Source organism: Denticeps clupeoides, chromosome 8 (assembly GCF_900700375.1).
Source record: "Denticeps clupeoides chromosome 8, fDenClu1.1, whole genome shotgun sequence".
NCBI classification, from domain to species: domain Eukaryota; kingdom Metazoa; phylum Chordata; class Actinopteri; order Clupeiformes; family Denticipitidae; genus Denticeps; species Denticeps clupeoides.
Window position 1 is genome coordinate 9,266,032 of NC_041714.1, and position 25,020 is coordinate 9,291,051.

The window sequence follows — 25,020 nt, forward strand, 5'->3', positions numbered from 1 at the left end:
CAAAAACAGGTTTCTGAATGTGTCTTACTGATTACATTGCTTTACATTATGTGACCTTTAGATGATGCTCTTATCCAGAGTTTTTCAACCCCAATTGTTCAGGGTCAAATGGGGCAGCGGTGGCCTAGCGGTTAAGGAAGCATCCCCTTAATCAGAAGGTTGCCGGTTCCGCCAAGGTGCGTCTGAGGTGCCACTGAGCAAAGCACCGTCCCCACACACTGCTCCCCGGGTGCCTGTCATGGCTGCCATCTGCTCACCAAGGGTGATGGTTAAAAGCAGAGGAAATATTTCGTTGTGTATCAGAATGAGAGTTTTGCACCCCACCACCCACATAAATATTTATCATACACTAAACTAGGAATATATAAAAATATATAAATATAAAATATACATTACAGGGCAGACGATTGGACACACCTTCTCATTCAATGTGTGTTCTTTATTTTCATGACCATTTACATTGGTAGATTCTCACTAAAGGCATCAAAACTATGAATGAACACATGTGGAGTTATGTACTTAACAAAAAAAGGTGAAATAACTGAAAAGATGTTTTATATTCTAGTTTCTTCAAAATAGCCGCCCTTTGCTCTGATTACTGCTTTGCACACTCTTGGCATTCTCTCGATGAGCTTCACGAGGTCGTCACCTGAAATGGTTTTCACTTCACAGGTGTGCCTTATCAGGGTTAATTAGTGGAATTTCTAGCTTTTTTAATGGGGTTGGGGACCATCAGTTGTGTTGTGCAGAGGTCAGGTTTCTACACAGCCGACAGCCCCATTGGACAGCTGTTAAAATTCATAGTATGGCAAGAACCAATCAGCTAACTGAAGAAAAATGAGTGGCCATCATTACATTAAGAAATGAAGGTCAGTCAGTCCAGAAAATTGCTTTTTTTGTGTCCCCAAGTGGAGTCACAAAAACCATCAAGCACCACAACGAAACTGGCAGACAGGAAAAAAAAGACAAGTTCATCTGAGTCACCAGCCTCAGAAATCGCAAGTTATCAGCAGCTCAGATCAGAGACCAGATAAATGCCACACAGAGTACTAACAGCAGACCCATCTCTAGAACAACTGGCCATCATGGTCAAATAGCTGCCAGGAAACCACTGCTAAGGAGAGGCAACAAGCAGAAGATTTGTTTTGGCTAAGAAACACAAGGAATGGACATTAGACCAGTGGAAATCTGTGCTTTGGTCTGATGAGTTCAAATTTGAGATCTTTGGTTCCAACCGCCTGTCTTTGTTAGACGCAGAAAAGGTGAACGGATGGATTCCACATGCCTGGTTCCACTGTGAAGCATGGAGGTGACACTGTTGGGGATTTATTAAAAACTGAAGGCACACTGAAAAAGCATGGCTACAACAGCATCCTGCAGCGACATGTCATCCCATCCGGTTTGCGTTTAGTTGGACGATCATCTATTTTCAACAGGACAATGACCCCAAACACACCTCCAGGCTGTGTAAGAGCTATTCGACCAAGAAGGAGAGTGATGGAGTGCTGCGGCAGATGACCTGGCCTCCACAGTCACTGGACCTGAACCCAATCGAGATGGTTTGGGGTGAGCTGGACCGCAGAGTGAAGGCAAAGGGGCCAACAAGTGCTAAACACCTCTGGGAACTCCTTCAAGACGGTTGGAAAACAATTTCTATGTATGTGCCTTTGTGGAGAGTCATGGGTAATTTAGTAACAAAGCCCAGCATTGCTGCGGCCACATTTTGCTTTTCAGTCAAATGATAAAGGAGAGCCAAAAGGTGTCGGTCAAACACAAGAGCCTGCAGATCCGTCTCCCTGCCCAGTATGTTAATCTTGGAAAGACAACCACAGATTTCAGCTTCATCTCGGCAATTTGCTCTTGCTGATGCTTTCGGCTGCATGATTAAATATTTGAAGGAGTCCTGGATACCTACAGCGGTTTCTTGATGGCCACAAATGATATACAATATAATATGAGATGTAATATAACAATATAATATGAGATATATAATATAACGATATACAATGAGACATTGATCATATTTTGAAAAATATTTTTATACTATGTATGTGTATTATTAAACTATGATTAGGTTGCCTGCAACATCTTGATCTATGATGGATGGCTGACCCAGTATTTTCTAATATAATTTATGTAATTTTGCAGTTTTTCATGATTTAAAAACATATATTTGAAGGTATGTGGCACATTTCATATTTGTCTAGTGAGACCAGGCACATTTTCAAAGCAAAAACCAGAATTCCTTGTTCCATGTCAATATTGGTGTTCCAATGTTGCCTGCGGCCAGACTGTTGTATCGGTGCCTGTCAGTGGGCGGCAGGAACTCCCGTGGACAAAGATTTTACCAATGTCATGTTATAGATGCATGAATGGCGATGCACTTGCTGGGCTTGATGTGGTCCTGTCTGGCATTTGCTGTGGTGAATAATGAGGGTGCAATGCATGATAAATGTCAGGCGGGAGGAAATCTCTGCTCCACTACTGCTTACCTGCCTCTCTGTGCTCGCCATATGTTGGGTGAGGGTGCAGGATTAGGTGCCGTTAAGATGTGCATGGGTCCAGTATAAATTAAGGGCTCCTGAAATTGAAGCTTTTATAGAGGTTTCTGAGTGAATTAGAAATGCAGTAATAATCTGTTGCTCGGTGATTGAATTAATTCATGTTATGCGCAAATAAAATTGAACATGAAGATAATAAAAGGAAGGGGTGTGATGAGGCAACTCAGACCATGTAATTACCAAGCATCTTCATGGCTGCAGCTTGGGCCTTTGAACCGGGTGTCAGGCCTGCTGGGAAATGTTTCTACTATGCTGGGCCCAGCTTCCCATCACACTCTATTCTTAGGCCAGTGATCTCTCTCCGGCACTCGTTTAGCTTCCTTTATATAATTTTCCCTGTGTCAGGGTTCTTTATGCACACATCCTCTGTTTCAGCATCAGGATAGTGGGAGAAAGTAAACTAGATCATTCCCATTTGGAGGCCGAGGCCATAAAAGCCCATCCCTGGAGGGAAGCAATGCAGCAGTTGCTGCTGACACAGTGCACGCTCCATTTCCAAGAGAGTGTAAAAATACTGTGCTGTTTACTATGCTGTGTAGTAGTAAAGACTTGCAACTTACGTTAGGCCGCTTGAAAAAAATATATAAAAAAAACATGACACAAATGGGGCGTAATTTTGTATATCTGTCTGTGTATTCAGTGTTAGAAATTTCAGTTTGTCTTATTGGTTTGTGAGAATACAGAAGAGTACACGGTGCCCAGTGACAGCAATTCTATTTCGCTCTCAAAAAAAGTGATGGACACTGGTTATGTTTTTTTATAAATGTATTTAAAAACATATATTTGTATGTGTATGTGTGTGTGTGTGTATACGCATACAAATATATGTTACATACATACATACATACATACACTGGTTCTAGCAGCCAGAACTGATAACGGAGCCAGAATAGAGGCATGATAATTGTCTAATTGGTTTAAAACTGGTGCATAAAGGGATGGACAGAAGGATGAAGAACTACTTGGGTCAGAGTGCTGGATTTTTCATCATTACTGCAGTGAAAAACACATTTTCTAAAAATGACAGACAAGGGGTTTAAATCATATAATTATCCTAAATTCTGATTGATGGATGGATGGATCCATAGGCTCACTCCAAACTCACTGTTAAGTCCCTTTTTGTAGGGTAAGATTATGCTGCCATTAGAATTTTTAAATGAAGCGTCAAGTTGTATCCCAATGCTTTGGCTTTACGCCATAAAAAGTGTCCAAGTGCATCCATCTCCCCTCCTTCACATTAAATGCCTTCTGGTCGTGGCCAGGAACGTGCTGAGCATTTTTTGGCTTTGCTTGTGGAGAAATTTCACGCAACTCAGTTGTCATGTCAGTGTTACTGGCAGCTCTCCCAGACAGGATTTTCCCAAGCAGCCTCAGTAATCTGCCTGCCCCACAGCCAATCATCGTCGGGTTACCTCCTGCGACAATCCGTGTGCGAACTCGCCTTCAGAAGCCGGTTGGTGAGGCGATGGTTAACGCAGCGGGACTCTTAACTGGTCTGGTTTGCCTTCTTGTCCAATCAATTATGTAAATGGCCTGCTGTTATAATGCCAGCGGCTGGGCAAGCGAGCATCGACTCCTGAGACAACACAGAGCTCAGTGCACACATCAATACCATGAAACCATATTACAGGCCTCGCATATCCCTTCTGTGGGACCACTTTACCTGTTAAAGACTAATCCATATTAACTGCTCTGCAGTCTACAGCGTTTTCTTGAAGGAGCGGGCTGCTCCTCAGAGGGTCCGAGTTGCCTGGTTTCCAGTGGCCTTTTACCTTACCCATCTTGCCTATTAAATTAATTATATTTCAGCAGCTTTCAGGGGATCTTGTGTCTGCTAACATCATTCAAATGTGTCTGTACCGTATCAGTTCACCAGGAAGGAGGAAATCCACAGGCAACTAATACATACATTTATTTTCCCGGGAGGTGTAATGTGCTTCTGGAATATATTTAGTGGGGGGGTGGGAAATAAACGTGGAAATTAAATCAAGCTGCATCTTCAGCTCCAAGTCTGCTGTGACCCTGCTGACATCCTAATCAAATTGTGATGCCACGGTTTATTAAATCAGATTAAAAACAGATGAGGTTGATTTAATTTTTTTTGTTGGTGCATTGTGCATCGTTTCTAATATGTCCATGTGCTTGGCACAGCAATGAATTGCAGCTTACAATAAAAATGATATTTGAGGAATTTTTCTTGAACGTTTGGAAGACTTTATGTTACCAGCGCCCGTTAATTAGTCAGGATTGTATAAATACATGTCAGATTCAAAGCTATTAATAAACTGAATGTGTGAGTATGTGTGTGTGCATATGAAATATTCACATGCATCTGAACTGCCAGTGTGTCTGGCTGTGTTTCCGTGAGGTTATCAGGCTGTCAGTGAATGGATGTGTGCCACCAAAAGAGAAGTTTTCTCACCCTCTCCCACGCGTCCTTCTCCCCGATCTTCTCACTTTACTTATCTGTCAGTAAATACTAAATGCTTGTTTCTGTAACATTTCACATTTGCAGATGGCTTATAGCTCTTACACATCAAAGTACAGTGTAGAAACTGAATTGCATTTTTTTTTTTTTTTTGCAGTAATAAAAACCATTTGGTACCCATTTTTTTTAATCTTTTAGAAGAATCTTTATGTGGTTCCCTACATACTTGCCAATTTCTTTAATTGCTAAATGTAAATTGCTTTAATTTCTTTAATTCCTAAACCTCCTGCATTGCACTACACTACAAACATTTATTTCTTATATAGCCCAAAATCACATACAGTATGTCTCAATGGGCTTGAGATGGACACTACTCAATGTTATAAATGCAGTTTAACAGTCTTGTCCTATGCATCTGATTAAAGCTGAGGAGCGTCTTTTAGCTGGAGAGCTGCGCCGTGTCATTTCTGTGCTGTTATCCTCGCTGTAGAGAATCCTGCAGGAGTCCAGCGCTGAGCCGGCAGCCCTGCTGCTAGCTTCGGATGTCACGGTAAATGGCTCTGATAGCGGGGCGTAGACTGGAAGCGGTGCCCCCTTTCCTGCTGAAGCTGTCAGGCCGTGATCGATATGCTAGGAGTAGCTGGGCTCGCCGTGGATATATCTTGAGTTATGCTGACAGTAGGCCTGGGATTTGCTCAGGTCCATTTCTGAGCCGGAAAAACACAGGCCGGCCTTAAAGATAACAGTATAATTCAAAAGGAGCCCAACCAGTGCACGCCATGCTAAATGGCTTTTCCAGGGTCGCAGTGTTCTGGAGGGAAACGTAACTGTTCAAGACAATTCAATTTGGTGTCATATTACATTGTTATAACAGCGCACCAGATCCATAAATCTTTATAAAAAACTCTTAAGAGTTGTTTTCGACGACATTTGTCATATTTCTGTGCTGCTATTCGACCACACGAGTATAGAGATCCCAGGGGGTTTCTTAGTCTCTTGGCAGTGACTGTGATTCATTGTTTAACAGAGTTTGCAAACATGCGAATGACTATGAAGGATGGGTGGCTTGTCCTCTCGCTGTGACTGGAACCTGGCACGGAAAAGCAGCAAAAGAAAGTTGCAGCTATTAAAAGAACTTATAATCTGGAAACTTTGTCCGACAATTAATGAGCATCAATAGCCACAAGCTTGCAAAAAGAGTTAATGGGCGTTAGAAACTATTTACCTGACAACTAAAGTAATGGGCAGTTAACAATTAATGAGGCATCGACTGGCTCGCTCGGTAACAAGTTAGCAATAGTGCCATTTGGACTGGGGAGCCTGTTGTTTCATTCATTACTGAGACGCCACTTTAGTACAATTAGCTGGAATTCAAACAGAGTTGGTAAAAGAAATTTTATGTTCTTACTTTTCTCTCAATACTTCTGATGAATGCCAGACAGTGCAGAAAGAAGGATGCAAACCCAAATCAAAAGAACCATCAGAGAGCAAATAAAAGGCTGTCTTAGAGATAAGAGCTTGCGGTGAGAAGGATATTCTGCAGTGAAAGATGACCATTCAGCCGACCTTTCGCATTCATGAGCATCTGGAACAGTGTATGGGCATGGAAGGGCACTTTATGCGCCAAGTGTAGAAGCAGACCTAGCAGACCATGCTGGGACATCTGAAAGTAGATGGGGCCAGACAAGACGATTCAGTGAGAGCATGCTGGGTCGGCCATTAATGTTCATGCTGCTGGAATTAACCTTTTCCAGAATGAGGCTACACCGTCTGCTTCATGAAATAATAGCATGAACTGACTGAGTCATGGTTCTTGGATGAGGATGTGATATCTGTAGGTTCTATTGTGTGTTACACTGTCATGCTGCTCTTTTTTTCTCATATTGGGTTGTTCAATAAACAGAAATATGCCACAAACATAGGACAGTGAGCTGTGGCAATAAAATGACAGTAGTGCAGAATATCTTGATCTAATGCTGAAAGTCCTTTCACTAATTGTTCCACTTTATGAGACTCTTACATAACAGCACCTCTTCACCATTTCTCCATTAGTGTGAAATGTCACGAAATTGTATTCCTGTAGATTATCCTGTGGATTTAGGTCAGGGCTCTACAATTGTGGCCCTCAAATCCATATCCAGCCTTTGTTTTGAGTTCAGGCAGATTCAGCATTAAAGTGAAGTGATATACAGCAGCACAGCACACGGTGCACACAGTGAAATGTGTGTTAACCATCACCCTTGTTGAGCAGTGGGCAGCCATGACAGGCGCCCGGAGAGCAGTGTGTGGAGACGGTACTTTGCTCAGTGGCACCTCAGTGGCACCTTGGTGGATCGGGATTCAAACTGGCAACCTTCTGATTCCTTAACCGCCAGGCCGCCCAAAATTTCATTCTTTAAAGATTGAGAAAGATGTGAAACGGTCACAAGAGATGAAGGCCATAGGGCCATGTCTGACCCATGGTCATATACGGTGCTAGAACATTTATTCTGGCTGCCAGACGTATTTATTTATTTACATAATCAATTAAAAAAGATTCTAACCAACAGTGTGAATGCTCAAATGATTTTTGTGAAACATCTAAGTGCCTTCGGTCTGGGGGATTAAAGTTGGCCTTTTCAAGAAGACAGCGACTGCAGGCATGTATCCATGGTTCTTTAAAAATAGCTTTGCCTTTTGGTAGCTGTTAGGAAAATGGAGCACTTAAAATGTAAATGTAGGCAGCTAATTTAATCATTGCCAATTAGTGCAGTCCAGGATCTGCACAGAATGCACTTGAAGACAACTGGGTAATGAAACAGATATTTGTGGTGTAATGCAATTAAAAATCTACTAGATGATGCAGATTTAGACGATTTAGTCCATGAATTCTTGCAGTGCCATGGGTGTGGTGTGTTGTGGTGTGGTGAACATTACACTCTTCTGGGGTTGTCTGTGGGATTTGGAGAATACCTCTTGCTGTTATTATTTAATCAAGCGTACACACACTTGGGTGAATTAAGCCTGGGGGGGGGGGGTAAACAATTTGGATTTGGTGCCAAGTTTCTTGTTTACATTTCTTTATCCTGCTTATAAGTTGCTTTTCTTTCCATTCACCTCAAGCGAAGCATTAATAATTTGTTAATAATTGTTTCTGGTTACCTGTTAACATGGGTTTTAATATATAAAGTTTGCTCCCAGAGAAACTCATTAAAAGCTTGTTTCAGAATGGACAGAAAATAAAGCATCACTGAGTGGCAGGTAGTATATTGGTATATTTGGCTGTTGAATGAGTGGATAGGGGTGTTACTGTCTTTATCTGTGATTTGTCTGGCTGCTCTGTTAATCCGAAAATCTGCAATAACATTGTCAATGGAAGAGTAATTACCATCAAAGTCATCTACAATGACAATTTCTTAATATAAAGTCATGCCTGTGCTTGTTTTCTATGATTTCTCTGATTATAATTGCCTGGAGTAATAAAGCATGGAAGCAAAGCTAGTGGTGCAGAGCTGCTCACTATCCTTTTGGTAGTTTTATAGTTTATCATAAGTATTATTATGGTCCATAAAGATCTTGTGTCCTTTTGAAGACGGTATACATGTAAAGGAACATAAAATGCATGTGAATCAGGGTTAATCTAATACCCTCAACATGATCTTTAAAAGCACATTTATTATCAACGATAGGTGGCGGAAGTGCTGTACAAGAATATCTTAAAAACAACAGACAAAAAAGAACAAATACATTCATGCATTCAGTCAGGATTAAAAGCCGAGGAATCCAAATGGTGAGGCCATGATGTGCAGAGGCAGAGGCCTCTGACCTAGTGGGAGTGTGCTGACTTACAAGATCACTGAAGGAGGGAGGTGCCAGCCCATGTAAAAATTTTAAAATCTTAGATGAAATAAATGCACGGCTGACCTTTTCAAAGTCAAAGGTTCAACTTCACCTTTCCAAGTGCTCAGAGGTGAAAAAACATATTTTACCACAGCATTTAGTTGTTTACCAAAGTTTAAAGTACCCAGGATCAGACTCAGATTCCCTAATGGACCTGAGTCATAGAGTTCAGGGCTTCCAAAAAACAGCTCTTCATTTAAATTTGAATGTTTAAGGCCATGTCATTGCAGTTAGAATTTTTTATTTATTCTAACATATTTTATTTTTACAAAAGAGACTGGTTCAGCCTTGAATCCTTGAGGTTGTCTCAGCATTCTGATTATTAATATGAAATAGAAAAAAAATGCGAAAGTGATTAGTTGTCACACAGCACTCATTGCACACAGTGAAATGTGTTCTCTGCATTTAACCCTGAGGGAGCAGTGGGCAGCCATGAAATGCACCCGGGGAGCAGTGTGTGGGGACGGTACTTTGCTCAGTGACACCTTGGAGATTTGAACCGGTAATTGTCCAATTACAGGTCTGTTACCTTACCCGCTAAACCAATCCATGCACAATGGCAATTCTGTACAATATACATGCCTCTACAGGACATTCTAGTCATTTGTTAAATGTTTAGTGGAAAATATGGAATCATAAAGTATGACATTTAAAGTGTCTGTTTAAGTTTGTCTTTTCTTTTTTTACTTGTATGAGGACATTTCAATTTTTAATTCTGGTATGTTTATGTACTGTGTTTGCGTATTTCATTATTGTTACATTTATTTGTTTGTGAAGCACTCACTCACACTCCATTACCAGTTAGTCCTGTTACTCAGGGTCATGGCTGCTGGAGCTGGTCCTGGGACTCTGGGTAATCACAGGGCAGGGCACTGATGGCACAATGTGTTTTTATATCTTTTGGTGCATTAGTTTGCCTTATTGTCTGGACAAAAGGATCAGGTCTGTTTAATTTTAGTTCCATCACAAAACATTTAAGACCTCATTAATCTCCCTATTCTGCGCTATGATCCAACAATTAGGATTAGTGCTTCTAACAAAAAGTTGTTTTGCACCACATGAACTGGACGGTTAATTAATGGATTTTATGCAAGTTAATTGCTTCACAATATCTCAAGTTACTGTGGTTGCATTCATATGAGAACTGGTGTTAATTAATCATTGAGATTAATGCAACTGAGTGGTTACCTAAAGCATTTAATTTCCACCATGGACTATGGTTTAAAGACTTATTTATAATACTTTTTTATAAAAGAAGGTCACACAAAACATAACAAAAAGTTGTCCTTTTCTATTCAGACTGACTGAGTTCTTGGAGCCTTTCGAAAGAGTGATCCAACCTGAGGAGATGTGGCTCTACAAGAACCCTCTAGTGGAGTCTGACCACATCCCGAAGAGGGTCATGTTTGTAAGTACAACCCTCATTCTTTCAGCAGTTTGTCTTATATTGAAATTTTGTTGCTCGACCAAGACGAAATGACAAATTTAGTTGAATAATTAAGGCATGGCTGTTTGCAAAATTCTTAGTTTTATCCCGATACAAATATTTCGTAATACCTTGAAATTTCCTCTAAAAAAAGCTTTTAAATTAATTTAAATTCCTGACATTTCCTCTGGTTCCCTGTTTCCCAGACTGTTTTTCTAGAGAATTGTGTTCTCTGTGTTGTACTCCTGATTACCTAATTGTGTACTTCTGTGATTATTAGTATAAATGTATCCTTGCTGTGTCCAGTCCTCGTTCTGTTATTCATGTGTAAATTCTGTCATTTAAATCATGTTTGGCATGTTCAGGGCCCCCATACCCTGTTTAACATATTAAAATTCAGAGTCCCTGTCAAACGCAAAACGCTGTTCTCTAAAACAGGATTTTGGTTTCTAAAACACTTGTATCCACACGGGAGTGTTATCAGAAGAGGTTTGGATAATTGTCAATGATGCAGAATTACAATACTGCGAAACCGAGTGAATCCAATTGCAGAGAAATCCAAGAGTGCAGGTGAGATTTATGTATTAAACTGTGAATGCGGGGCAACATAACTGAAACATACACTGGTGTTTTATGATTGCGTTAATGTGCAGTTTGCTAGGGTGGCATGAAGAAAGAGCAGGGAAAGGACAGTCTTACTTTGTATAGCTGAACTGAGTCAAATTCAGTTGGTGTTGATGTGAACTCATTGACTGAGTACAGAATCTTTAGATTGTGGGAATTCTGGGTTCCCTGAAACGCCGTCTCTGTGTGGATGCAAGGCCAGATTGGATAGAGATTTTACCGATTAAGAGACTTCTATCTCCAATTAATGTCTCTGAAATCATGTGTGCCTTCACTTATCCCCGCAGGTTTGTTTCTCAGTTGTTATTCCAGTAAAAAATAAATATCTGTACCCAGTAAATATCTGTTGTGTTAAGGGGATAAGACTTCATATCATATTTTCACTTTTTCACTTTTGTTGGATATTGGCAGAAGCCCCAATGTTTTTTCTGAGGTTACATTAATATGCAGACAGGTTTTTCCCAGAAAATCACTCTGATTTTATTTGTTGCAATGCAGGTAATTATTCCTCTTACAATAAAACAAGTGGTGGAAAAATGTGTTGGAAATCAGCTACAATCATTTCACTTTCATCACTTCACTTTCACTCCTACAGTTATGGCCAAGTGCTCATTGCAGATTATTAAAAGCTCTGCATGGAGCATATTATCAATCTTCTTCGGATCAATTTCACCATGTCCCTTGGTATTAAACAGTGAAAATTTTCTACAGATAAATGTGATGCAGCATTGAAGGTACATTAGCAAATTAAAAGCACATTACCAAATGAAACAAAACTGTAACAAAGGGGACATTTTTGGGAGTCATTACGATGGTGAAATTTAAGTTCTTAATCATGCCATTTAATACTGCTGAAAACATCCATTGATTAGGGCAGGATATGTTTGTCCTGGCCGAGTGTAGGTCCCATTTTGGGTTCTTCACGTTTCACTGCATGACAAAATGAAGGTGTGTGCTGGAAGAACAATGTGTTCTGCAGCGTTGCCTTTTCTCCTGGGTTATCTAATCTGACTGGTGTCTGGCTGGTTCTCATATATCTCAACCCACAATTAAACTTTATTAGCAATCACCTAAGGTGCTGAAGGCTTGCCCTAGAAAAAAGGGTGGATAAACTCATAGGCGGTTAACTGCTGTTTTATGAGGATTTTTTCAATGCGTCTCCTAATAAAAACTAAAACAGGTTCCAGTCCATACAGATTAGAGAATAAAAACACAAAAAACATTAACCTGGCCCAAAATGCATGGTTCAGCTAAATAAAAAAAAGATTTCTTTTTCAAAAAGAGAAGCCAATAGAATCCAGAAATGCATGAATTACAATTTAATTAATGTTATCAATAATAAAAAAAAATAATTAATAGCACAGAATCACAGAAGAGTAGACAGTAGAGTAGACACCTTACTGACCTCAAATCTGCAAAAAAGAAGAAAACAATCATACAGGAGAACTTTGGGAATGGAGATTCAGAGAGAGGGCCTTCCCTCTTGCTAGGTTGATCATTCATTAATCGTCAATGCGAGGGTGGCATTAGTCAATTATCAAACAGTTCTCCATACACAATGTACAGTGTATGGAGAATTATTCCAATTGTGTAGCCAGATGCCGTGGTTGTGGTCTGTTGTCAGGCTTGAATATCCCTCTGGATTTGGCACACAATCTCATGCCTGTCGCTTTGATGCTGCTCACAGCTTCCCCTCCTGTGTCCAGAACAGCTTGAGAATGGACAGCATGTTAATATCATTCCAGCTGACACGTTGCGTTAACGATGCATGCATTGAATATTGTAACAGGGGCTCCAGATGCCTAGTAAGGACAGTTTGTGTCTCAATGTTGTGTGCAGTTGTTCTAAATGGCCTGGTAGAGACAGACTAAATAGATGTGTCAGAGTCCTGGGTATAAATAGTTTTTAGACATTTATTCGGTAAACTGTACCAGAATCCATTTACATAAGACCAAGAGGCTAGTTATTGTGTAGAGCAGTAATTTAGTAGCTTAGTAGCAGTTTAGTGGTTAGTATATTAATAACATTATTTTGGACTGAATTTCACAGACAACAAGTGAAAATGTTCTGGTTCTGATTAGTACTATAGCAGCTGTATGTTGAACTATTAGTGGAAGCTTCAGGGCATCCATTCAGCAATGAACTAGATTAGCCTTTCCAAAACAGTGTAAATTATGCATAGATTTAGTCTATATTTCATTGTATGAGTGTCAAAGGACGGATCAGTGTTGACCAAAATCCCTAAATCTCTGTCTGTACTTGTCACAACTTGGGGCCGGAATGGAAGGGAGGCGCAGAAGCGAGGTCTGACAAAGGATATTTATTATAAACAAAAATCAATCCAGGCATGATGGCCAAAAAGGAAAATCATAAACATAAACTGGACCGAAGGTGTGTGACCAGAACAACAACAGCAACATAAACACAAAGGTAAGTAATGTCCACATTAATGTGGATACCGGAAGTCATGTGACATGGCGGCGGTCCTGGACCCTCAGGTTGGCCGCACCTGTGGGCATGATTCACTCCAGCACAGCGAGAGACATGCAAGCCCTCTCCCTGCATGTCCCTGCTGGAGGTACGGGGGACCCCTCCCAGCTCAGAATCTTCTACATCCGTTGGGACGAGCAGGCCCTCTTCATGCTCATCCTGCCTGGCCCCACCTGCCACCCTGGGGACTCAGTGGCACTCTGTCCTCCTGGAGTCAGACCCAGGCCCTCCACACCAGCTACCTGGGGGACCAGCCCAGTTGTTTCCCTGCCCACCCACACCCTCAAAAGGAGCCCCCAACCCAGACTGCGGGCTGGCGCTGCTTCCCCTCTCATCGGCATCACCGGAGGGTGGCTTATTGGCGCTGTTGTGGGAGGCAGTCGGCTGGCAGGTATGTTTGTCTTGACCTGCAGTGGGCTGGGCGCATCGCTGAAGGTGATGGTGGGCGTGTGCAGGAGGGACGCCTGGAGATGTGGGGGGGCGTATGTGGGGAGCCGGTATCGGTGGCTGCCAGGAAGAATGGATGCTCTCTGCAGCAGGTCGGGCTGCTGTTACTGTGCTGCAGTCCTACTGGGGAACGTTCGAACCGTCACCCTTTTACCAACTTTCTTCAGTCTTCTTCCCCCTCCTCACTGTCAGCCTCTCTCTCTCCATCCTGCACCTGGAAGTGTGGTGTGTGTGTGTGTGTGTGTGTGTGTGTGTGTGGGGTTACCCTGCGTCATTCCACCACTCAACGCAGTCATCACTGACGTCCTCACTGACGTGTGATTGAGGATGGCACAGAGTTCCTTGCTGGTCAGTGGATCTACGATGGAGGATGCCTCTTCGCCACTGACCTCAAATCCATGAATACATTATAATGATAAACTATAACGACGGTACATTTGAATGGTTGTCAATGGGGGCCGTTATTTGAAAGGGCCGGCCTTTCATTCAGAGCCCAATGCCAAAGCGGCGTTTGCAGAGGTGGCAGAAAGCCCATAGGTGTCTTTAGGCATGCAGCTCATTCACCTGCTACTCACACGTCTGTGTGCTCGGCATTCAGACTGAAATGCATCCCAGCACATCACACCCCTGTCATCTCACCACACACACAGACTCACAGAGAGAAAGCAGGCAGGAGTCGTAAAGGAGTTTGCATCCTAATTCTGTCTTTCAGTATGGTCTACTATATGTATCACCAAAACTTTAATATTCGACACTGTTCCATGTTAAGTCTGTTAGGAGTGGGGGAGGGGTGACTGACAAATGGTCATTTTTAATAAAGAGCTCTCAAAAACCTTTTAACATAAAAGCAGAAAAAGCCTATTCAGAATCACAAGATGTTTGCTTTTTCCACTTCTCTGCTGAAGGTTTTCAACATTATTTGCACTTAGAGAGGTTCCAGTAATTACCTGGGTGTGGAGAAAGTCATAAGAGGTGCTCATAGTAGACCCAAATGACATTACACAAATCCTTAAACTAACATTTAGTGAGAATTCTATCTCGCATTGGATGCATTGTACATTAATCATAACAGATGTATTAAAATAATAGTTAGTATTTCTACGTTATTTCTTCAGCTCAATTAGGAAAATATTCATACAGTTTCTGATAATATATGACTTCTGGTGCACTGTCTGAGGAGGGAAATGTTTTCTTCCGAATGTGCATTCATGTGCAGGTGGGAGTGACTGTGCCCTAGAATGGCATTTTTGAATTTCTGATGTTCCCTAACATTTGAGCAACTAATGTCGCATTTACATAGACGGTCATAAGTTGCATTTCAACAGTTGACAAATAAGACCTGACAAAAAGAGGCATTTTCAACATAAAGAAATAAAGAAGCAAGGCTTCACTTTCTAGTTTCTGTAGCTTTTCAGACACAACTTGCTTGAATTCTGGCTATATTTTTTTACTTCAGAAATATACTTCATGTTGTGTCAAATGTAAATGGTGTCAGCATTTTTTTGAAAGTTTAACAATATTCTTGTTTGTTTTCACAGGCCATTTCATTTCTTACACCTTTGGCTGTCATTTTTGTGGTGAAGATAATTCAAAGGACAGACAAAACAGAAATTAAAGAGGCGTGCCTTGGTATGCTCATCCTTACACATCCTCACATGTGCTCTTTGTCCTTAGACCGAATTGTTTGTGATAGTTTGGAAATGTGATTCCTGTTCCTGTTTTCCTGATATAGTGGTGGTTCTCACAAAGACGGTTAGATGATTCATGAACATAATGGGTCGATATAATTCAAATGGTATGTTTGTATTTATTTGAATACGGATTCTCTAACAAATAAAGCATGAACATCTTTATACGTTTTGTGAGAGCCACCCATGCGGAAGACATGATGTTGTCTATCTTAGAATAGCATCTACATCATTATGTTTAGCGTTGTGTTTTGGCTGGATGAACATCATGCTAATGACATGAGGTGCACCATTCATTTTTTTATGCATGCATAAGCAGGCAGTATAATATTTTTACATCACATGCAAGCCTTCTGTAGCCTTCTCACATCTCCAGTAAATTCCACATCTCAGTAACTGTTCCAGATCCAACAGGAGAGACTGACAATTAGATACTGAAGCTGTTACAGTGCTCCCCATCATTTAAATTTCATGCTATTTGTTAAACTTTCAACAAGCCGTCTGGGCACACTGTTGGTTTTTAGATTTGCTTTGCGCTCTGTGAGGCCCAGAGGGCCCGCAAGCACAACAGAAGATATTAGGCGAGAAAGTTTACCTCAAATCCAATTAAACATAGGCAGAAAGGGGAAGAAAGAGAGAGAGGGGTGAGCTGTTGCTTTCGTACATCACAATGGAGATTAAAGTCTGCTGTTACATAAAATTGCACAATAAAATTGCCAAGAGTAAAATTACATGGGGATTTTATTGAGCAAGTAAAGATTCATCAAAGGTGCGAAAATGCAAGAAAGTGGATAACAATGGCACATAGCAGATGTATGACAGTAGAAATAATATTGATAGCTATTCCATTTCAACATCAAACCTACATTGTATGTATTTATTTTGGATTTATTGAAATAGTGTGGTTTCATAATAAGAATAAAAGGCAAGTGTCTCTGTTAAAAGATGATAGTGTTCTATTTTACAGCAGAAAGCATAGGGGAAATTGCACAGGGTCGCAGTCCACATAAGAGCTTATCAGCCACAGTGTGTATGATCTAAATACATGCCATAACATTATGACTAGGTGAAGTGAATGACATAGATAATGCAGTGGGTGGGACATGTCAGTCAGGCCATTTGTGGTGGCAAAAGGTTTATAATATGGGTGTAATAATAATATTAAGAGAGGAGGGTGCTCCCATGTCAATAGTGCATTTGTTCACAACACTGGAATGGCAACACAGTGCTGTCTTTCTCCAATTTTTGCCTCAGCTCATCAGCAAATTGAATTGGCCGAATGGAAATCATCTCATTTCACCTTTCAGCAGAGCAGAAAGCCTGCCCAAATTAACAGGCCGCTTAATAAATACTTATTAATCCACTCCAGCTCAGACAGGGCTCAGAAATTATGTTCCTCAGCTCTGGGAGTATGAGCTTAGTGAGGCATCCAGCAGTTCATTATGTTGTCCGTGGACAGTGTTCATGTGGATTAACTAGATGAGCTAAACTGTTACCTTTATGGAAGCAATCAAGCATCCAAGCATCAGGTGCAGCATCTAGGAAAGCCCCTAAATTGAATTGAATGCTGAACTGAACTTATATGAACAACTGGACAGTAAAAGAAAAAAACCACTAGGACAGCTTCAGTGTTTCTTGTCATATGCTCCTCTGCTGGATGGAAGAACACCATTCTTCCAAAAGACCTTTGTTCATTTTCTTATTTTGATGCAAGTGGAGATGCTGTCTTAAGTTTTCACTCCAGCAACGTCTGTAGGTGTTAAGAACTGAGAATTTGTGACTGATCGTGCAATTGATCTCATTTACACCCTTGTCATTCAGTCACTGTGTCCTGTGGGTGGGGCATGGGCAGTTTACCCATAGATAATTTACCAGTTGGCAGTCTGTAGATTAACTGCAAGGGACCACTCAATCCAAATGAGCTCACTGTCCAAAACTTATTTTGTTCACAAATTGGGTCAGTGTACTCAGTTATGAATCTAGTGACTCACAGAATAATTTTGGATCCCCTACAATGCATGTCCTGCTGCTGTTGTTGTGCCAACCAAAAGCCATACATTAATCTATGGTGCAGTGACCTTATACTTAGTGAAAGCAAGAGCATAAGAGCAATAAATCAGTGTAAATGTTTATTAAGCAAGTAATTTACAGTCTGAGAAAAAAAATATATAGTTTGTTTTGACATTTTACTGCAACGGAAAGCAAAAAAACTGTGATAAATCTGTATGTACTTGTCTTGCAGCGGTTTCTCTGGCTTTGGCTTTGAATGGAGTCTTCACTAACACCATCAAGTTGATAGTGGGCAGGTAATGCATCGTATTAATTTGATTTGTGTCCATTGGATAATATGAAATGTCTCAAAAATGGTTCTCATCAGTCTGTCACAACAACCCCAAGGACCTCATATTTTAGCAAAAGTGAAATAATTGATTGCTGCATGTTAACACCCACAGGCCGAGGCCAGATTACTTCCACCGCTGTTTCCCAGATGGGCAGGTGAATGCTAAAATGCTCTGCACAGGCCAGGCGGATGTGGTGTCTGAGGGCCGGAAGAGTTTCCCCAGCAGTCATTCTTCCTGTAAGTGCCCCTTTATCATTTTCATAGTCATTGTGCCACTAAAGATTGCGCCCTTCCAAAATTTTACTTGGGAATTTAAGTGAAATGGAACATAAAACTCATACCCAAATCCCAAGGTTGGAATTGTGGTTAATAAACAAACTTATTTTAATATAATGTATTGCTTTATTTTAAGTATTGTGTTTAGATTAGATAACTGCATTAAAACATGCTTTCATCAGTACTAAATATGGAAACCTTGCTTGAAGCAATGGAATATATTCAGGATATATTTGTATATAAAAAACTAAATAATCAATGTATTGTTTTCACCCTGGAACTCTTCATTCTGCACTTTTATGGATTTATTACATACTGAGACATTTTGTTTTGGGTTTTGGTCTCCAAAGAGTTTTTCTCATTAAATTCCTCATCCCTCATTAAAACAAGTGCCAGGTAGGAGGAGAGCAAGAGAGAGAGATAAAACATTTTTTTATATGTATTCCTCTATGGTTGTCTACAAAATGCTCATTATTGGCCATAAATGTATCCAACTAACATACAACTTGGCTCCAAAAATATCATAATGGAATGAATGAACATTTTAAGCAATGATAATATTAATTGTATCCATGTCTTTTAGTGTATCTTCTTTGATTTCACATAAATGTTGATAAAGATCACGACATATCCAGCATTGGTGTTTAATTATACTATTTAAAATGGTATTTGCTTATTCCATTTTTTGCTTTTTTATAATAGCATGCTCAGTTAACGTAAATGCTGATATGCTTCGCCTGCCTGAAAATATCTTTTTTCTTTAATCATGTGTAGTAAATGAAATGTTTTATATGGCTAGGAAGAATGTACCTTTGGTGGTATGAGACTGAAAAAAATTAGGGAAGACATAACTGTATTTTGACATCAAAGGGTTGTCATAAGAAATAGATTGTGCTTTTTAAGTATACTGAAATATGAAAGACACTGATATATTTACACATCAAAAGAATCTAAATTAAGGAGGATACAGATCAAGGCATGCGTTTGTTCCCAGTTTAAAACTGTACTCTTGGCTGGAGGAGAAAAATAGACACTGGTAGTAGACATTACAGCACAATGACCATTTACAGCCTAGAGATTGGATTTGAAATACAACTATAGCTAAATATGGATCTTTTAGTTCCTTCAAATTTCTTGTTTTAGCATATACAAATTGACAGACTGTTCAATCACTAATATACAGCCAAAAGCACTGCAAATATTTATGAAAAATGCCAACAGAACTGGTAATTAGATTTGAATTTTATCTCCTGATTGAGTCCAGGCAGGGGAATGTTCCAGGCAAAAATCCAGTTCAGAGTTTCTCAGGATTTGTATTAAAAAAGCTTTGACATTGAATGTTTTATGATAGATCTAATGATGTATGCTTCTTCTCTCCATTTTGCTTCACATTGAGAGTGTAGCACACAGAGAGTGGAGCTTGACTTGAAATCCATGGTACTTGAGATCTGTTATGTGACACATCTTCAGAGAGCTTGCTATAATTGCCTTATGCCTTCACTGCTTGATGCCATTTCTTTGGAAGGAGAGTGGAAGAGGACGCCATATGCCACAGAATTTGGCACCAAATTTTAGCACCTTCTCTGAGTCCTCTGCACCAACACCTGTTGTGTCCCAAGCAAACCAAATTGTAAAACAAACCAACAGGAGAGCAACAGCAACAGAGGTAGTGAGAATGACCTGGCCCTTTGTGACAGCTTTGTTTCTGTGAATGTGCTCATTAATAACATGCATACATATCTAAGTAGCCCTATACTAACCGTACACTGCAATTAAATTTTGAGACTAAGAACCTTCAGCAGCTTTGTTACTGTGAGAGTGTGAAGGATGTGTTTAGGAGTGTGCAGTGTTCTGGGGGAAAATGGGAACTGTTATTTAAAGAATGTGGTGGTGACAGGTTTAAATTCTTTCATCTTCTGCTCCTCTACTTACTAGCAGCAAGGTTTAAAACTATGCAGAAGAGTGTTTTTTTTTTACCAAGACAGATTTCTAAGCCTGCCGAGTATAAATTAGGGCTGCAACTAACGATTATTTAAAGAATTGATTAATCTGTCGGTTTTTATTATTATTATTATTATTATTAATTGCAGAATTGGATAAAAAGAAAATAAAAAACAAGAAAATCATTCATCTCCAAACCTTTTATTCAAAAACAGAACTAAAATATTTTTGAGCTGTTATAATAATAATAAAATAAAATAAAAATGGACTAACACAAAAAACATGTATGTTTTTTTCTACATCTGCCAAATATATACTTTTTCAAACAAATAGTGCCACCTGAGCTGCCAGAACAATAAATAATTTATCAAAAAATAAAGAACAAAATTTAGGATTTTCACACACTTTTACTCTCTCTCACTGCCTTTGTTCAGACACTTTTCATTGCAATGCATAAATGTCAGCATGTCCACATGGGGCTGTGGTGGCCTAGCAGTTAAGGAAGCGGCCCCGTAATCAGAAGGTTGCCGGTTCGAATCCCGATCCGCCAAGGTGCCACTGAGGTGCCACTGAGAAAAGCACCGTCCCCACACACTGCTCCCCGGGCGCCTGTCATGGCTACCCACTGCTCACTCAGTGTGATGGGTTAAATGCAGAGGACAAATTTCACTGTGCGCACCGTGTGCTGTGCTGCTGTGTATCACATGTGACAATCACTTCACTTTACCTTACATGCTCCTGGCTCAGGCTCGGTTTTTGAGGCTATGTTACCTGCTGCAGGAAACAGCCACTGAGATGATGTTGATGTGGCAGGGATGCAGAGGTAAGAAGTGAAGTGATTGTCATTGTGAAACTCTGCAGCACACGGTGACATATTGAAATGTGTCCTCTGATTTTCACCCCCTGGGGACTTAAGAAGAGAACAGAGGGATCACTCTCCACTTTAACACCAATGGATGTTGTGTGGCGATTGTCAAGAACACAAAGTTTCCTGTGTTCATCTAGAGGAGAACTTCTCCTGGGCTCTCAACACCAGCTTAATAGTCAAAAAAGCCCAGTTGCCTCTCTACATCCTGCGAAGGCTGTGAAAGCCAGTCTCCCACCATCCATCGTCACCACTTTCTAGAGAGGGACAATTGAAAGCATTCTGACCATCTGCATCCCTGGTTTGGGAACTGCACCTTTTCTGACAGCAAGACCCTACAGTGGATAGTGAGGATCACAGGAGTATCTCTTCCCTCCATAATGGGCATTTACCAAACATGCTGAATCAGAAAAGCCACTAACATTGTGAAGGACTCAACACACCTCATGCACTCTTCATCTTACAGGCCATAAGTCAACTGAACACTCAGGGACTTTCCTCTGTGGACCGACAAACACATACACACACAGTGGTAGCCTAGCGGTGGGGAAGTGGGGTTAAGGAAGCGGCCCCGTAATCAGAAGGTTGCCGGTTCGAATACTGATCCGCCAAGGTGCCACTGAGCAAAGCACCGTCCCTACATTTACATTTACATTTACAGCATTTATCCAGAGCGACTTACAATCAGTAGTTACAGGGACAGTCTCCCTGGAGCAAGTTAGGGTTACGTGTCTTGCTCAGGGACACAATGGTAGTAAGCGGGATTTGAACACGGGTCTTCTGGTTCATAGGCGAGTGTGTTACCCACTAGGCTACTACCACACTGCTCTCTGGGTGCCTGTCATGGCTGCCCCCTGCTCACTCAGGGTGATGGGTTCAATGAAGAGGACAAATTTCACTGTGTGCACCAAGTGCTTTGCTGCTGTGTATCAAAATGACTTTCACTATTGCACTGTTCCTTTTTGCAAAGCAGTATTTGCACTAGTTTTTACTAGTTTAGCTCTGTCTGTCTACATGCATATTTGTTGTCTACATGTTTAGTTTGCCTATTATTATTATTCTTTATTATTCTTGCTCTGCCTGTTTCCTATGTTTGCACTCTGTTGATGTCGCACATGTGAACTTTATGTCAGTATGTAACTTTGTTTAAATGTTACAATTGGCACCTGGTTCCGGAGAAACGTTTCACTATGTACTGTCTAATTGGACACTGCCCAAATGTGTGGTTAGAAATTGCAAAAAGTGGTATTACAACTCTCTCTCTACACAAAAGCACTGTATTAAAAAACACTCCAACCTGATGTTACCAGACAGAGAGAGGCATGGCACAATAGAGGTTAAAAGGATGAACAGTTTCTAATATATTAACACCAGAAAATTACTATTGCAGTTACATGTAAATATTGTATGTAAAGAAGGTACCGATGTTACAGAAAAACCCAAAATAAAAGACAGGAGAAAAAGATAGATAAAGAGAGAGATAAAGCCTGAACTAAGCTTCATAGAGGTTGCCTTGTCCAGGAGAAAGTCCAAGAAACTGGAGGAAAAATTCCTCAGTTCCCGATGGAAATGAAAAGGAAGAGAAAAAGAAGTGCCAGTCCCTGTGAGAAAATTCATTTTTATCTTTGACTCCCAGGAAGTTGCCACAGTTTCTGCCCTGTCTGCTTCGTCATAGGCACCTGGACAAGGACACCAGAATCTGTCTTGTGTACAGCACAACACACTTGTTTGGAAAACATCTTAGCCTTGTACATCACCAAAGTTTAAAGTGGGAAGCAGTTGTTTTCTGACTGGCGCTGCAGTAGCTAGGACATTTTAATGTTGTGACCAAAGGTGAATGTCACACGACACGTGAAGTCCAGGCCCATACATTTCTTTCCTTCACATGCTTACCATCCCAGCTTCTTGGCTCATCTAGAAACACTGTCCCCTGTTCCCTGGCCAAGGTTTGGCTTCATGGCCATCAAGGTCCATGTTCTACCATGTTCGCCGAGCAGTCAAGGATGTTCCTTCACTGGCCGTGCTCGTGGTGCCGAAGGGTTTTGGGTGGACCTAGGACAAGCCTAGGACTGGGGGCATTCTGGTTCAGGCCGGAGCTTTGTTGTGTTTTGTTCACTGTTATCCTGATTGTGTGCTGTTGTTGTGCATGTATAAATATTCACCTTTCACCTTTTCACCTTTGTTGGGTTCTTTGCATACCTGTTTGTGAAGCTGTGCGAATGTGTGCACAATACTGCCATGACAAAGTTCTAAAAGCTACGAAACATAAAAGAGGAAGAATTTCACCTTTACGGTCCCCTTTTATGCAAATTTCACTTTGTGATATTATTTAACATTAATACGAGTTCCCCTAGCCTGTCTATGGTCCTGCAGTGGTTAAAAATGGCGATAGGTGTAAAGAGTGCTTTGGCCATTCTGGTTCACTGTTCAGAGAGCGACAGCTCAGATGGACTGGCTAAAAGTGGCTCTAATTATGCACCAAGGCAGAATTTTGGAAAGAGACTTCATGTACATTATTAGGGAAGACAAATATAAAGGCAAAAATTCATAATAGAGGACCTTTTATCAGTTTACCTGATACAAATTTATGGAGAAGGCTGTGGTGGTATAAAGCAGCTTGTTGTGCAATGAACAGTCAATGCTAATCCTATGCACAATCCGGTGCATGTTGTCTGCCTGACAGTTGATTACACAGTAAGGCATGAAAGGTTCTTACTTTATCGATGGTTGATAAGGTTCACTCTTGTTCCACTGTTCCTCTGGTCTCTCCTGTTAACTTGTGATGTAAACTTTTGGCTGAGCAAAGTTTTCTAAAGTTTAAAAGAAGTTTGCAGGAAGAGGGACCCGTGGTTATGGTGTGCTGCTCTGTTCTTCATCTCTGCTCTGCCCTGCCAGCTCTGCTCTTCTGCTCTTAATCTCAACTGCTGCCTGCTATTTGCCACTTCCCAAGTTAGCTGTGGGATGCCAACTTTGTGTCTGGCAAAACCACACTACGGGTTGATGCCTTGTCAATGACTGGAGTGTGTGTGTGTGTGTGTGTGTGTGTGTGTGTGTGTGTGTGTGTGTGTGTGTGTGTGTGTGTGGGGGGGGGGGGGGTAGTAAATATAGCACATATGCAGCACTACACTCTTTCTATTCACTCATTCTACATTCATTAATTTTATAACATTTGCATCATGGAGTACTACATTCCTATCGATAATTAGAAAACTTGAAGTTAACTAGGTAAAATGGGGGTTTTCCTTTGTTCTTCATGACTTTTGGTGGGACAACTGCATCCCCTTTGCCAGTTTCCTAGACCTCCCCAAGTCCTGGTGCTGTTTTATCTTTTGGGGGAATGCAGCTTCAACTCCCTACAACGCAGAGTGCAGCCCATGCTAACGTCTATACGCTGTTGACCTGAAAATGCCTATAATGGAGGTGAGCATTAGAGCTTGGACAATGAAAGAATGCCTGGACTGATGAATCACATGGATGGTTCAATGTGAATGTTCAAGACATGGATCCATAAAAAAGAAGACAAACCAGCAGTGAGATGCTTTAGACAATGTTCAACTGGGAAACCGTGGATCCTGCCATTCATGGCAGTGATTTGACAACCCCATAGTCCAGACATGGATAGTACAGGAAATTGTTGTCAAATGTAGTGCAACCAGTACTTGCCAGAAATAACTGCATTTCTTTCAGTGTTGCTGTAGGTTTGTTGGCATCCTCCTTGACTAATCAGACTTGTAGTCTCTTCATAAATTTCAGAAGGATGTCCAATCCCTTATTTTTTCTCCACTTTTTGATGGCTGTTTTCAATGTGTTCCATAGTATATCTATGTGCTTATGTGCTTTTCTCCTGCATAAGGATGCTTTGATCCTTATTCATTGTGCGTTCCTTTGCAGTCCATGGCTTTTGCATTGCAGCTACTAAATAAATATCTGGAAAACCCTACAGCTTTGTCAGGTCTTAATCCTGTAATTAAATCAAAAGATTATTCAACAATGTATTAGTTTAAGGGTTTGCATGCTTATGCAACCATGTTTTGTTTTTTAATTGAATTGGACA

General features: G+C 40.8%; 1 protein-coding gene across 1 annotated transcript in view; it reads left to right on the forward strand.

Annotated features, from left to right (window-relative positions):
• plpp4 (phospholipid phosphatase 4) overlaps positions 1 to 25,020 on the forward strand; it is a 52,194-nt gene that overhangs the window by 17,513 nt on the left and 9,661 nt on the right. Inside the window, exons 2-5 of the mRNA XM_028990104.1 lie at positions 10,168 to 10,276; positions 15,394 to 15,484; positions 17,786 to 17,849; positions 17,997 to 18,121. Coding sequence (XP_028845937.1) covers positions 10,168 to 10,276; positions 15,394 to 15,484; positions 17,786 to 17,849; positions 17,997 to 18,121 — 389 coding nt within the window. The remainder of the gene's footprint in view (positions 1 to 10,167; positions 10,277 to 15,393; positions 15,485 to 17,785; positions 17,850 to 17,996; positions 18,122 to 25,020) is intronic.